General features: G+C 40.0%; 2 protein-coding genes across 2 annotated transcripts in view; one reads left to right on the top strand and one right to left on the bottom strand.

Annotated features, from left to right (window-relative positions):
• The first annotated feature begins 1,550 nt into the window (after positions 1 to 1,550).
• Positions 1,551 to 2,763, top strand: LOC108254617 (platelet-activating factor acetylhydrolase IB subunit beta-like). The gene is made up of 2 exons (XM_026820221.1): positions 1,551 to 1,583; positions 1,790 to 2,763. Exons 1-2 carry the CDS (start codon positions 1,551 to 1,553, stop codon positions 2,081 to 2,083), a joined length of 327 nt encoding a protein of 108 aa, XP_026676022.1. The 3' UTR covers positions 2,084 to 2,763.
• Positions 2,764 to 10,049: 7,286 nt separating this feature from the next.
• The window catches only part of LOC103524978 (eukaryotic translation initiation factor 4 gamma 3-like), an 8,781-nt gene continuing 3,797 nt past the window's right edge, over positions 10,050 to 15,033 (bottom strand). The window contains exon 5 of the mRNA XM_026820229.1: positions 10,050 to 10,367. Coding sequence (XP_026676030.1) covers positions 10,050 to 10,367 — 318 coding nt within the window. The remainder of the gene's footprint in view (positions 10,368 to 15,033) is intronic.

Consider the following 15,033-nt stretch of genomic DNA (forward strand, 5'->3'; position numbering starts at 1 on the left):
CACATCGGGGATGTATTTGACCAGCAAGTGTTTCTTGTAGTCGGCTAGCGAGAACGTCCCGAGCACGATCAGATACCCTATCACATCCCCGGCCACTTTGATCACATTCGGGAAGTCTTCCCGGATATCGCTCTTGGTACAATACACCTGGAAGTACAAGTATAAGCAGAGCTTTATTTATACTGTCAGCTTAGAACAAGTTGTTCCATTATACCAACAGTTCAATAGAGCACCTCTTTATTGATATAATTTTGTGTGTTATAATTTATAATATAAAATAAAATTGTTTTTGATCGAATTTTATGGGTGATAATGTGGTTCTCGAGATAGAGCGATCAGTGTGTGAACTGTGAATGAGTGAATGGATCCTGTTCTTATAATATAAGATTAGCTTGTGAATAGTAGAAAACTACTCTACCTCTCTATAGGAGAACCAAGTCCAGTCATAGGTAATACGATAACTTCTTTAGAACGACAGGATTTGTCACATCCTTGCCACTCTACAAGCTGTTACCACAGACCTCCTGATATCTTTCTCTACCTCTGCTGTCACCCTTGTCTCTAGGTCCAAAAAACTATACTTAGGTTCCTTCCTTAACAATACCCTAGCTCCTGAAAGTCAGACCTTATCCTGGATGAAAGTCAGAAACTCTAGGTCCAAAAAACTATACTTAGGTTCCTTCCTTAACAATACCCTAGCTCCTGAAAGTCAGACCTTATCCTGGATGAAAGTCAGACCTTACTCTAGATTCTGTAAGTCAGATAGTCAAGCAACAACATCGCTACACTGCTGAGCAAGTCTCTTTTCATACAGGGTTGAGTGATAGAGTTTGTCTGAGGCAATAATTCTGCCCTTTGGAATTCCTTGTGACTGTGTACATTGAATTTCAATCAATACAGATTCCAAAGAGATATTCTGTAAGTCAGATAGTCAAGCAACAACATCACTACACTGCTGAGCAAGTCTCTTTTCATACAGGGTTGAATGGTAGAGTTTGTCTGAGGCAATAATTCTGCCCTTTGGAATTCCTTGTGACTGTGTACATTGAATTTCAATCAATACAGATTCCAAAGAGACTAAATTATATAGTGCTTATTGAACTAGAAGGGATAAAAAAATTCCTATAAAGAGACAATTGATATTTTGAAGAGGTTGCTTGAGGAAAGTGTTTATAAATACAATTGTGTCTTGGTCCTTGTGACTTCTTTAGTCTGCAATGAGTAATCCGTGTACCATTCCAGTGAAAGAAGAAGATCCATGGGGTGATAACTTATGGATGAGTCAGGTAAGTGAGCTGTAGACTAGTTGGTTAGTGAATTCTAAAACAGAGGGTTAAACAACTACCTACTGAAACTCAAAGGGTTAACTAAATTTACAAAAGTAAGGGGATCCAATTACGGTAATTGTGCAAAAGTCACATCTGTGGAAAAGAAAAGCTCCTTTTAGTTTTTAACCTAACCCTATAATAACACTATCCTTTTCTGTATGTCTGTCGGTCTCTCTCTCCCCTTTTCTGTATGTCTGTCTCTCTTTTCTTTTCACTAGACTCATGTGGTCTGTGTCGTACCATACCCATCCCATTGTAAGTCCCTCATCAGATGGGTCAATACTTCCCATTTACTTAGGTGCTGGGTCTAGACGAGAACACCAGAAAGTAACACATTAAAATATTTGCAATGGAAAAACAAATACAAATTTTTGTCGCTGGTAAAATTTGAACCCGGGACCTTCTGCATGACAAGCAAGTTACCACTGGGCTAACCCATCTTACCCTTTTTCTCCCTCCAGGAACTGCTGCCACGGGGTCGAAACCGGAATCCCCTATGGGAGAAATTCTTCGCCGTCAATAAACTTCTCAAGGATTCGCTCTCGGATCGCCTCTCAGATCGGAGCCGACTGGAATTCATCTCGCACGATATTTCCGATCTCGTTTCGGATGACCGAATATCGGCCGGCGATTTTTTCGACTTTCTCCGATTAACGGAATCGGGTTCGAGAAAAGTGTTTGGGCCGATACACGATATTATAGTGCAGTTGTTGAGTGAGGATGAAAAAGAGAAAGATCTGTCACCTGTGGAGTAAAAGTGAGCGAAGTTGTGAAATCACTGCTTTTTCGTTAAGGCTTCATTGGCAGACTGTGGCTTGTTTTAAGACTCGTAAAACCCTCTCACACCCAGACAGAATAGTAAACCAGAAAAGTCTTGGTCAGTGACTACTTTTTTTCGGTCAAAAAATTAATTTTTTTTGTTCATATGGAACATTTTTTTTCCACATGTTCGATTCCCGCCCGGGGCGGATTTTATCCTGATGGGATAATGTTCGTTCTCGGAACGGCTGGCTTTCTCCTATCCTGCTTCCTTCTCTCTTCGATTTCGGGACGATAAGACCATAGCAGTTACAGTTCCCTCTGTCAAACCTCTTTAAATAATAATAATGCCGACCCTATCTGAGTAGGAAAAAGCTAAGAAGAAGAAGAAGGAGAAGAAGAAGAAGAAGAAGAAGAAGAGGAAGAAGAAGAAGAAGAGGAAGAAGAAGAAGAAGAAGAAGAAGAAGAAGAAGAAGAAGAAGAAGAAGAAGAAGAAGAATAAAAATAAAATTATAAAAATAAACTAAACTGGGGCGAGAGGGTTGAATCAATGCCACCCGTTTCTGGAAAATTCCAGAAATCCGCGCTCTCTGCTCTTGCTTGGGGCTACATTTAGCTCTGAAAAACCTCAAGCACTGTGCTATTATTTGTGCATTTTATTTAGATTTAAGTGAACACTATTGTCTATTGTAAAGATCTCAACCTATTAGTTGTAAATAGGGATAAGTGAGTGAGTCACTAAGTGAGTGAGAGTTATAAAAAAAGAAATACTCTTAGTGAACTACTCAGTGAGTCAGATCCTCTAACTAATGTGTAACTCACTCTTCTACTACAGGTATAGAGGGAGTTGAGGTCAGGCTCACTGTCTGAGTTGTTCACTGAAGAGAGTCGTTCTTTTTCTTTATAACCGACTCACTCTTTTGGCAGCTCTGGTTGTAATCACCGAAGCAACCTTTGAATCTCAGTGACTTCAAATTCAAGCTTTTATGATTTTATACCCCTGTTACTATTATTTTATTTTTTTTTCCTAATAACCGGGGCCATAATCGTGAGTTTTTTTTTCTTTTTCAGTAAATAGGTTTGATAGAGGTCTTATTTTCCCAAAAAACTAAGAGAGAAGGAAGACAGGATAGGAGAAAACCAGACATTCCGAGAACGCACCTTATTCGTTTAGGGACTTTAGGGTAAAATCCGCCCCAGGCCGGAATCGAACCCGCGACCAGCCTCAGACGCGCTACCCCCAAGCTAACTAGACAAGCTGAGTTTGTTTCTTGAATTCAGCTAACTGATTCAGTCTAGTTAGCTTGGCAGGTAACGCGTCTGCCTTGTAAGCGCTAGGCCGCGGGTTCAATTCCTGCCCAGGGCGGACTTTATCACAGATAAGGTTCGTTCTCGGAACGGCTGCCTTTCTCCTATCCTGTCCTCCTTCTCTCTTCGATTTCGGGACGATGAGACCTTAGTAGTTACAGTTCTGTCAAACCTCTTCAAGGAAAGAAGCAATCTAATTGGCTAAAAAGTTTGAAATGAACCAATGAGATTGCTTGATATCAGAGTTCAACTCAGATTTGTGGCCTCGGTCACTAGTTGCACATCATTTTTGTTTTTCTCTTGTGATTCTGTTTTCCTCATTTGCTTGATTTCTGTTTAGTTGGTAATTTTGTTTAGCTATTCATATTAATTTAACAAGTTTCCATTTATTTTTGACCGACAAAACACTCAGAACACACATTTTTCTTATAAATGGTTTACCCAGATTTTGTGACCTTGTTGTTTAGGGGCTCCTGGTTAGGGACCTTGTTTAGACTGCGATACTAAAGGGACCTTTCAGTCTCATTCTGGCAGGACAAACAAGGTATATTCTATTCTATTTTTTAGTGCTTAGCCTTGAGAGTAGGTAGAGATGTATTTTCCTTTTTGAGGTAACTGACCACTAGAAAGTTGACCATTTGTTCATTCAGGTTCTATTGGAACAGTGGTCAGTTTCCCAAAAGTAAAATATACCTTAAGGTAGAAATACACTACTATCACGTCACGTCACGTGAGCTCATGGGGTGTCAGAAAGATGTGGTTAAAGTTTTCCCATGTCAGAAAGATGTAGTTGAAAGTTTTTACAAAATATTGTAGGTAATGTCGTTCAAGAGAGCTACACAACTATCACGTCACGTGAGCTCATGGGGAGTCAGAAAGATGTAGTTCAAATTTTTCCTAAATACTGTAGATAATTTGTTATACGATAGCCACACTGCCCTCACGTGACGTGAGGGCAGGCATCTTTCTGACTCCTCGTGAGCTCACGTGACGTGATGAGTGTGTTTCTACCTGTAGCTAATGTATTGTGATAATCTTGTACGCAGCCAGCGGTGATAGCACGTTGAATGCGCAAGTTCCCCAGGGATCACTGAAGTTAAGCAACGTTGCGCGTGGTTGGTACCCGGCTGGGTGACCGTCTGGACAATCACGAGCTTTTTCCCGGCCCCACTCAGTCTGGGTGAGGGTAGCTTGTAGTCGAATGAAGGGTAAAATCTCCGTCACTCAAGGCCTTAGCCTCGGTGGTGTAGTGGTCAAGGCGCTCGCCTGGTAAACAGGAGGGCGGGGGTTCAATCCCAGCCGAGGTATGGAAATTTATCCTCGAAGAAAAAATGATTTGCCATTTTTGACGAAAAACGCCATCTCTCTCACTCGAATGTAGAAAGAAAAAGACAGAAAACTCTCGGTCTCGTACAGCATACAGCTGGTTATTGTTTATTGTATAGGGAACTAAAGAGCGAGTTACAAGTTTTGAAAGAACTACTCTTGAGGATCTAGTTCACTGAAAAGAGTAGTTCATTTTTTTAGCTCAATGAATCTTTACACATCTCTAGGAGGCAGTGAGTTTGTTGCGGAATGAAGGGTGAAACCCCCGTCCAAAATAATCATCTAGAGAAGAGAAAATAAAAATGCGAACTATTTATAATATATACAAAATATTTTTTGTTATTTTTTTTAATTCAAATATAACTTGTCAAATAATAACTATCAATTAACCCAAAAGAAAAGAAAATAAAAGATAATAATAATTCTATAAAAATATTAATAAAATATAAAATAACAAAGGTCTAATAATAATAATAATAATATTGTTTTTTCAAACTAAATCATAAAAAGTTTTTAACCATTCTTTTTTTTATATTTTAAATCTTAAAAACTAGGAAATTAACATTTAAAAAAATAATAGATAATTAATAGGTTTAAATCAATCAGAAATTTATAACAAAGCGAATTTTATGGGTGATATTTTTTTACTATTTTTTTTCTGTTAGTTAGTCTGGATAGGGGATTTTAAACGGGAAGTAGACCAGCTTAGTCTGGCTGGGGAACTTTAGACAGGGAGTATACCAGCCTGAAATTTCCCTTGCTAAAGAAATAGTAAAGTTCTGAAGTTTTGACAGAATTTCATTTAAAATATCTCTTTATTTTATTTATTTATAAGCGACTTAAGTTTGTCTTTTTATTTTCATTACTAGTTATTATTTTAATTTATTTTTTTATATTTTCATTTATAGAAAGTTATTATTACAACCATTACGGTTATGGTATTTCTTTTTAATTGATTTCAATTTATATTATTTAAGTTTCAATTCAAAGTGCCTATTTAAAATTTTCCATTCTATTAAAATAAATTAAAAATTACATCATTAAACAGCTGCTAAAATAATAGATACATACATTTCAATGTTTAACCCTTTACAGGTCAGATTTTCAACACAAACAGTATAACTGATAGAATACACATTTTAACCCTTAACACGTTGTCCTCCTTCTTCCCGTTTTCAATTCGCACAAGGGGGAAAAATTGCTCACAATTTTTTTCTTTTAACGACTTCATAAAAACAAAGGTATTTTAAGGTATTATCTTAATTAATAATTTATATTTTATGTAAACTCGAAAAGATTTTGAAAACTAAATAAACACATGTATAATGAGAACAAACTTTTCACTATTTTTTTCTTGATTTTTGGTCGTTTAGGAAAAATAAATGCCACCTAAAAAAAAAAAAAAAAAACTAAAAAAAGGGAGGGCAGTTTGAGAAAAACCTAAAAATACGAGCGTTCCGCTAATTTTGGACGCCAGTGTAAGAGCCTCCTTTACTATTTCTGACATAATTTTTCTTTTTACTCTGGTAATGCCGCCACTGGTCGCTACTCCATAAAAGTAGCTACTCAATTGTCCTCACGAGGCTGAGTGCACCCCGAAATCCAAGCACAGAGCCGAAAAAACTTCGAACCCGGGACCTCCGGAGTGCAAACTAGGCTTGCACCCATTTGGCTACGGAAGTTGCTTAAGAAAAATATTAAATGAAAAATAATTAAAAAAAAACGGGGGTACGGTTGGTCCAGTGGTAACGCGCTTGCTTGCCATGCAGAAGGTCCCGGGTTCGAATCCCACCATCGACAAAATTTTAGTGGTAACGTGCTTGCTTGCCATGCAGAAGGTCCCGGGTTCGAATCCCACCATCGACAAAAATTTGTACTCGTTTTTCGATTGCAAATAATTTACGGGTTACTTTCTGGTTCTCGTGTTGACCCAGCACCTAAATGGGAAGTATTTGTCTTCTTCTCGCCCATCTGATGAGAGGCATACTACGGGATGGGCATGTTAACTCACACCGTAAATGGGAAGTATTGTGTCTCTTCTCGCCCATCTGATGAGAGGCATACTACGGGATGGGCATGCTACGACACAGACGGAAAGTAGTGTGTCTCTTCTCGCCCATCTGATGACACCGGATCGGCATGCTACGACACAGGCCACATGCGTCTAATGTAGCAGTTGTTTCATTGCTACGAAATAAAAACGGTGGTGGAACATTCCAATATACAGAAGCTGTTACCGTTTCTAACTCTCTAAGGCCAGCCACTCCATATCAGGTAGACCTGACAGGTACATCTGATCAGATCCGCCTGATAGTGTGTGGCTGGCCTAATCCATATTAAACACATCTAGTGTACCCTATCCCTCTCTATGCCATCTCTTAAGGTTGTGGTTGTGTACCGGGTGGAGATGAGCTCAGGCCAAGTGAGACAGGATATTGTTTCTACAGTTTGGCATGGGAGTGGTAACTTAAAAACAAGGCAAGTTTACCACCCTTGCCTATCTCAACCCGGTACATAAGCACAACCCTAACTCTCTTATCCAGATTAAAACCATCTAATTTATCCTTTTCTTAGACATAATCCATCCAGGTCTGCTTTAACCCTCTCTTGTCTAAGCCGTCAAGTTATCCTATTCTTAGACAGAATCCTTAATATTTTCCTAAGCCGCCGTCTCCTTCGTTCGTTTCCGCCCTAACTCCCTTATCCAGATTTAAACCATCTAATTTATCCTTTTCATAATCCATTTAGGTCTAGTTTAACCTTCTCTTGTCTAAGCCGTCAAGTTATCCTATTCTTAGACAGAATCCTTAATATTTTCCTAAGCCGCCGTCTCCTTCGTTCGTTTCCGCCGGTCCCTCGGGTGCCGCCGCCGTCATCACTTCTCTTCGCCCTCTCCCTCGCTCTCATCCTCGTCCTCCTCATCAATCACCTTATAGAAGTTGGTGAGCGCGGACTGGGCCGTCGTCTTCGAGTAGCCGACCTCCTGCGTGACCACCTCCTTCGCCAACACCAGGGCAAGGCTCTTCACCGGGTAGATCGTCAGCTTGTCCGCCTTGAAACGGTTGAACTGGGCATTGACCGCGCGCAGTGGCGCTACCCCGTCAAGGCACTCTTTGCTGTGCTTAAACTGCTCCTGCAGCAGCCCGCTCGGCAGGCGAAGGTAGAGGTTGACGTCGAGCAGCGAGAATAGGCAAGGCAGCGTGTGGTCCAACAGGCCCGCGGGGGCGATGTAACTCGCTATTAGTCCGGTAAACAAGGCGCGGAACTTGGTTTCGTTTAGCTTGTAAGTAATAGGTTCTTCCGTCCCTTGCGGGTCTAAACTCTCGTAACAAATCTTCTGCGTGAGCATGAAATAGACATCGTCCGTCGTGCACGGCGCGCCGAAGTTCACGCCTAGGTAGTCCGCCACGGGCGCGACGGACGTGTTGTTGCGCGACACGAAGTAATGCACGCATGCGTTGGTGAGTGCCGGATCGTCCTGCGGGATCGGCAGACCGGGTGCGGACACGCGCTTGTCCGTCAGGAACCGAATGTTGAGCCGTTCTAGGAACGCGTCAAAGTCGCCGGAAGGAAGAACTGTGAAGTCCGTTCCGGAGGTGTATTTCCGATAGGCCAGCGGGGAGAGGTATTCCTTCAGAGCATCCTCGTTGGGGATCGTCTCCCACAGAAGGTTTGGACCGCTGAGCCGACAGACCGCGTGAGCTACCTGTAAATAGAATAGAATGGATTTTATTGATCAATATTGTTGTTACATATATAAAATATACACAATCAATACCTAACTATGGTACATTTGATCAAAAGTCAAAATTGTAAATATTGACTTTATTGTAACAATAATATACATAGAGATAGGTCTTAAAACTAGTTGACTAATCATGGTTTATTTTTGGTGAAGCTGAGAGCTTCTTCGCAATTTTTGTGGATATCACAGCATTACTACACTGGCGTCCAAAATTAGCGGAACGCTCGTATTTGTAGATTTTTCTCAAACTCCTGTTCAGTGTTCAATTTTTTTCGGGAAAACCACCATTAATGTTATTTGTTGTAAGGTTTAAAACTTATTCCGCAAGACCGCATACCTTAATAATAATATACATAGGGATAGGTCTTAAAACTAGTTGACTAATCATGGTTTATTTTTGGTGAAGCTGAGAGCTTCTTCGCAATTTTTGTGGGTATCACAGCATTACTAAGAGCCTCCTTTACTATTTGACATAATTTTTCTTTTTACCCTGGTAATGCCGCCACTGATCGCTACTCGATTAAAGTAGCTACTCAATTGTCCTCACGAGGCTGAGTGCACCCCGAACTCCAAGCACAGAGCCGAAAAAACTTCGAACCCGGGACTCCGGAGTGCAAACTAGGCTTGCACCCATTTGGCTACGGAAGTTGCTTAAGAAAAATATTAAATGAAAAATAATTAAAAAAAAACGGTTCGGTGGAACACTCATCTTAAAAAAAAAAAAGAAATACATGAGATGGACTTTAGTTGAATTAAAAAAAAAAAAAGATGAGTGTTCCACCGCCGTTTTTATTTCGTAGCAATGGAACAACTGCTACATTAGACGCTTGTGGCCTGTGTCGTAGCATGCCCATCCCGTAGTATGCCTCTCATCAGATGGGCGAGAAGAGACACAATACTTCCCATTTAGGTGCTGGGTCAACACGAGAACACCAGAAAGTAACACGTTGAAATATTTGCAATCGAAAAACAAGTAAAAATTTTTGTCGATGGTGGGATTCGAACCCGGGACCTTCTGCATGGCAAGCAAGCGCGTTACAACCATTTTAATTCCAATTAAAATATCTTAATTAAACCAATCTCAGTGGTGGAGTGGTTAGCACGGTGGATTCGGGATCTGGAGGTTGGTGGTTCGAGTCCAAGTCAAGTCATTAAATTTAGCGTAGTTTATCAAGCGAGGAAGACAAACATTTAATGCTCAAACCATTTTAATTCCAATTCAAATATCTTAATTAAACCAACCTCAGCGGTGTAGTGGTTAGCACGGTGGATTCTGGATCTGGAGGTTGGTGGTTCGAGTCCAAGTCAAGTCATTAAATTTAGCGTAGTTTATCAAGCGAGGAAGACAAACATTTAATGCTCAACACAATTAAAATTCCTTTTTTTCCTCCTCCTAAAATATCTTAATTAGGAATATTTGAAAGTACCAAACTTATATTTACGTTTATAAATGGCCCCCATTTTCGTCTCTATTGTAAAATTTATTGTGATACCTATCAGTTATTTTATTCAAAATAATCAGTAAACAAATAAAAAAAGTTCAAAGTATGGTTGAAAAAAAAACAAAAACAAACAAACAAAGATCAACTCACCTCTTCCTGATACTGATTGTCCTTGTCGTTCATCTTATCCGTGAAGGCGGGGCCGTACGACAGGAACTCCAGGTACTTGTCCTCAATATCATAGTTGTCCTTCACATCCGACGCGGCCGCGAGGCTGCGTTCAAACGCGGCGTTATCGTTCTTAACCGCCGCGGGCGTGGGAGGCTTCTCGACGGACGCTTTTTTCTGCGGTGTCCGCTGGGCGGCCGCGGGTTTCCCTTTCCCGCTTGGTGTGCTCGGAGCTAAGCTAGGCGCGGGGGCGGGCGCCTCCGGCAGACTGAGTACCGAGAAGCTATTCGTGTGTGTCAGCGGGGCGGGCGAGCTCATCGCCGGCGGTCGTCGGGAAGTGACCGCCGGTTTTGCCGCCGATTTGAACCCGGAAGCGCCGCTGCCCCAGATGTTCGGCCGTAGGGAGAGCTCGAAAGGATCCGTAGCTACCTGTGTAGAGGAGAATGCATGTGTAGAATAGAATTGTAAATGTCTTATGTATGTTAAGTAATGTTTTTAACTTAAAAAAAAAATTACAGGTCTTGATTATTGTTCCATAACCCTACCCTACCCTAACCAGCCTAGCTAGCTGGCAGTCTCAAAGGGTTCTCCCTACTTTTAAAGAATAAGCACAAGTCCTCACGATGGTTGACTGCGGTTCAGGACGAGCCGATGAAACATGGCTGTTATTATCTGAATTATTTTTTTTATAATATAAAAATAATTCCCCTCCATTCAAATAAGCGGAGAAGATATTGAACTCGTAAAATCGGCAAGGAATCTCGGTATCTACTTTGACGATACCTTGAGCTGGACAGTCCAAGTCCACAATATTAGGAAAAAGGTGTACGGGGCACTGTGGACGTTAGGTCGTCTTAAAACATATCTCTCACTGAATACAAAGAATCTCGTAAAATTAATAATAATAATAATAATAATAATAGACTCTTGAGTGGAAGGTAACCACTAGGCGAGGTTATCGCCGGAGGCGTTTTCTACCACCTAACCCTTAGAGCTCCATTATTATGTGGTCAAAATCTCAAATAAATGAGGATAAAATCCGGCTGGGATCGAACCCACGCCCTCCTGTTTACGAGGCGAGCGCCTTGACCACTACACCACCGAGGCAGGTGCCATTATTTGAAAATTAAACGTGACTTGTAAAATTCTACGTGCTGCCATTATTCGAATACTGTGCCCCTCTTCTCTTGGGAATCACCCAGGAAGAATCAATGGAGCAGTTGCAAATGGGTAAAAAATATAAATAAATGGTAGATTCCTATGTAGAAAGTTGGGAAAAATCCAAATCCGAGGTCAAAACTCAAAATAAAAATAATAATAATAATAATAACTGTAAAAGGTCGAAAATTTAATTTTTATTTTCCGTTCTTATGAACGAGTTCAAAGATGTGTGACGTCAGACTTTACGCAGTTGTTTTTTTCGTCCGCTAGGTAGCGCCAGTATGCAATCACGCTTGCGGAGGAGCAGAAAGAAATGCGCGCAAACACATTAATGTGTTGCCTGCGAAGGAGCTTTGCTCGGGACATTTGATGTGACGTCATCGCCTACAGGAGCGTATGCCGTGACGTCAAAATTCACGATTTACCGGCATTTTTCAAAACGATTTATCTCGGGATCTAGAAGTCGTAGGAGGAAAAGAAAAATTCCGTTGGTCCTCATTTTTCCTGCTCTATGACTTGTCTGTGTCGCAGCATACCCATCCCGTAGTATGCCTCTCATCAGATGGGCGAGAAGAGACACAATACTTCCCATTCAAAACATTACGATCCCCCAATACAGTTGCCACGCATGTCAATACATATTCATATGCGTGGGAATAAATCTATTGTTCTGTTTAAATGGTTCAAAATCAACCATTCTTTCATTTTATTCTTTAGAGTGATTCACAGGTTTTATAATAGTGTCACCTCTTTTTTTAGATATAGGTACCTACGTAAGACGTGTAGATAGTTTTATTTCTGTTTTGATACACAATTATGTATTACGTAGGATTACCCAGAAGACATTTTTTCAAAGCAGGACATTTTTCTAAATCGTAAATTTGTCCAAAATTCAAATAGGTACTACGTTAAACAACAATTGTCGATATGAAAGGACGTTCTTGTTAAAGTCTCAGCTTAGGCAAAAGAATCTGAGTGAGGTCTACAGTTCACAGAACCACTAGGTAAAAAGTGCACCTGGGTGTACAAGGAACGATCGGACATACAAGGACCCCCAAAAACACTTTTCCTGGGATAAGTAGCTGCGGTCATTTGTGGCGTTTTCAAGTGACTTCTTATGATATGTAAATTGGTGATTTATGCTTCAAATAGGTCCCACTAATTATTCATTTTGAAATTCAGTCCTAAAATTAAAATTTTGAAGTATCCATTTTGAGCTCCAGCTCCAGAGGCCATCAGGGCCGAAAGTCTAAATTTCATTTTTGGGTCTGAATTTTAAATCTGATTCGTCTAACTTTGGTTTAAGCTAATCTGACTGCTTAATTTGTTCTTAAACCAAGTTTAACTCAAACTGTGGGCCCGGGCACGATTTGATTAAATTAAAGGAGAGGTTTATATACAGGGGGAAAAAGAAAATATCTATGTACACATTTTTTTCAGGGGGTTTCCATTCTTAGAGAAGGAAAAAAATGAAGAATTTGAAATTGAATTCCAAAAGATACTCAAGAAAAAAAATCTGACTCACTGAGTCGTTCTTTTTTTACAACTCACTCGATTTTTTCACCAAGTAGATCGAATTCATAGCCTAAAATTTCTCAACGCTCTGAAAATCAAATAATGACAAGAATTGGAGAACATTTTCAATGTTCGCAGTAATTTTTAGAACAGAAAATCCAAAACATTTCTTAAAAAAGGGTGTTTTTGAAACACAATGAAAAAAAATACAAGAAGAGTTCTTAAAAAATGCAACGAAAAGAATATAAAATTTCCTTTAAAAAAATGTACAATGAGGGAGGTTTTAGCGAGGGATTTTTTTTTTTTATTATTTTTTTGAGGACATTATTACCATGATGTTTTTTCCTGTTTTTTTTTTACCATCGTTTTTTCCCTTATTGAAAAATTTAAAATGTAAATAAAAAACACGATTGAATAATAATTAATATTTTTACGATTAAAAAAAAAAACATATTTTTCCCCTCAGCATTCATAAATAACTTCTACAGTCCAAATCTCATTTTACAAAAAGCGATATAATTGAGTTCATACTATTATTTTATTTCTTTTAACAATAATAATTATTTAATTGTTAATATTATTATTGTTTTTCTTCATTACTATTTTTCGATGTAGCAGGATTCTCCAAAAAAGATTCCGTTTACTTAGCCACAAGCTACTTATTTGGGCAATTTTTTTTCCTTGCATTCATAAAAGATTATTTAAACAATAATTAGGTACCTTAGAAGATTTTTACACAACCAGCTTAGTTTTTACTTTCTTTACCATACCATAAGGAAAGTAACGTAATCAACTGAAGAGTTTTTAAGCGTTCTTTTAATTTTCAACTTACCTACTTAATTTTTAAGAAACACAAAATTAATTAGTCCCTGTTCAAAATATTTTTACATTTTTTTTTTTTTTCAAATTCTAAAGAAAATGGCGGACCATCAACGTCCTTAAAACAAAATCATGACACGGTCGGAAAACGAAAGAAAAGCGACGGATACACAATTTTAAACCGGGCTTTAAACCGGTTGGTTTAAAACGACCCCCATTCACAATTTTAAACCACCTGTCTGTGGTCCAACTATATAGTTTCAAATCAACATTTTGTGATGAAGACTCATTCCCAGTTAGTCCTTTAAACCGATTGGTTTAAACCGATGTTCAGGTGACTATGCGCTACTTAGTCGCGCGTCTACGCTTCCAATATATAGAAGCTGTTACCGTTTCTAACTCTCTAAGGCCAGCCACTCCATATCAGTTAGACCTGACAGGTACATCTGATCAGATCCGCCTGATAGTGTGTGGCTGGCCTAATCCATATTAAACCCATCCAGTGTACCCTATCCCTCTCTATGCCATCTTTTAAGGTTGTGGTTATGTACCGGGTGGAGATGAGCTCAGGCCAAGTGAGACAGGATATTGTTTCTACAGTTTGGCATGGGAGTGGTAACTTAAAAACAAGGCATACCTGGAAGTCAGCCAGTAGATCCAGACTCGTTCCTTGGACTTCCTTGTGCTTCTCAACTAGAGACAGCAACAGGGACGATATCAGCACATGCTCACTGGGTCTCTTCACCAGTAAATCCAACAGCAGACTCCGCATAAGTTCTCGCGCGTCGAATTTCTCACTACCGAGACTGTTGACTTCGCTTTCAATCTTATTGATGAGGCCGAGGAAGATGGACTCTAAGCGGGAGAAGCTCACCAGGGGTTCGTGTAGGTTAGTCAGCGCCTTGGTTACCAGATGAATCACCTTGAAGAAGAAGACGAAAGATAGATTTTAGGGACACGGTTGGACCAGTGGTAACGCGCTTGCTTGCCATGCAGAAGGTCCCGGGTTCGAATCCCACCATCGACAAAAATTTGTACTCGTTTTAGTGGTAACGTGCTTGCTTGCCATGCAGAAGGTCCCGGGTTCGAATCCCACCATCGACAAAAATTTGTACTCGTTTTTCGATTGCAAATAATTTACGGGTTACTTTCTGGTTCTCGTGTTGACCCAGCACCTAAATGGGAAGTATTTGTCTTCTTCTCGCCCATCTGATGAGAGGCATACTACGGGATGGGCATGTTAACTCACACCGTAAATGGGAAGTATTGTGTCTCTTCTCGCCCATCTGATGAGAGGCATACTACGGGATGGGCATGCTACGACACAGACGGAAAGTATGTGTCTTCTTCTCGCCCATCTGATGAGAGGCATACTACGGGATGGGATGGGCATGCTACGACACAGACCACATGCGTCTAATGTAGCAGTTGTTTCATTGCTACGAAATAAAAACGGCGGTGG

The sequence above is a fragment of the Diaphorina citri genome, unplaced genomic scaffold, assembly GCF_000475195.1.
Source record: "Diaphorina citri unplaced genomic scaffold, Diaci psyllid genome assembly version 1.1 scaffold130, whole genome shotgun sequence".
NCBI lineage: Eukaryota > Metazoa > Arthropoda > Insecta > Hemiptera > Psyllidae > Diaphorina > Diaphorina citri.

Excerpts from the sequence above, each read along its gene's own strand:
- LOC108254617 (XM_026820221.1), top strand. The coding sequence starts at position 1,551 with ATGTGGTCTGTGTCGTACCATACCCATCCCATT. Across the intron at positions 1,584-1,789 it reads CGTACCATACCCATCCCATT|GAACTGCTGCCACGGGGTCG; the intron begins GTAAGTCCCTCA and ends TTCTCCCTCCAG.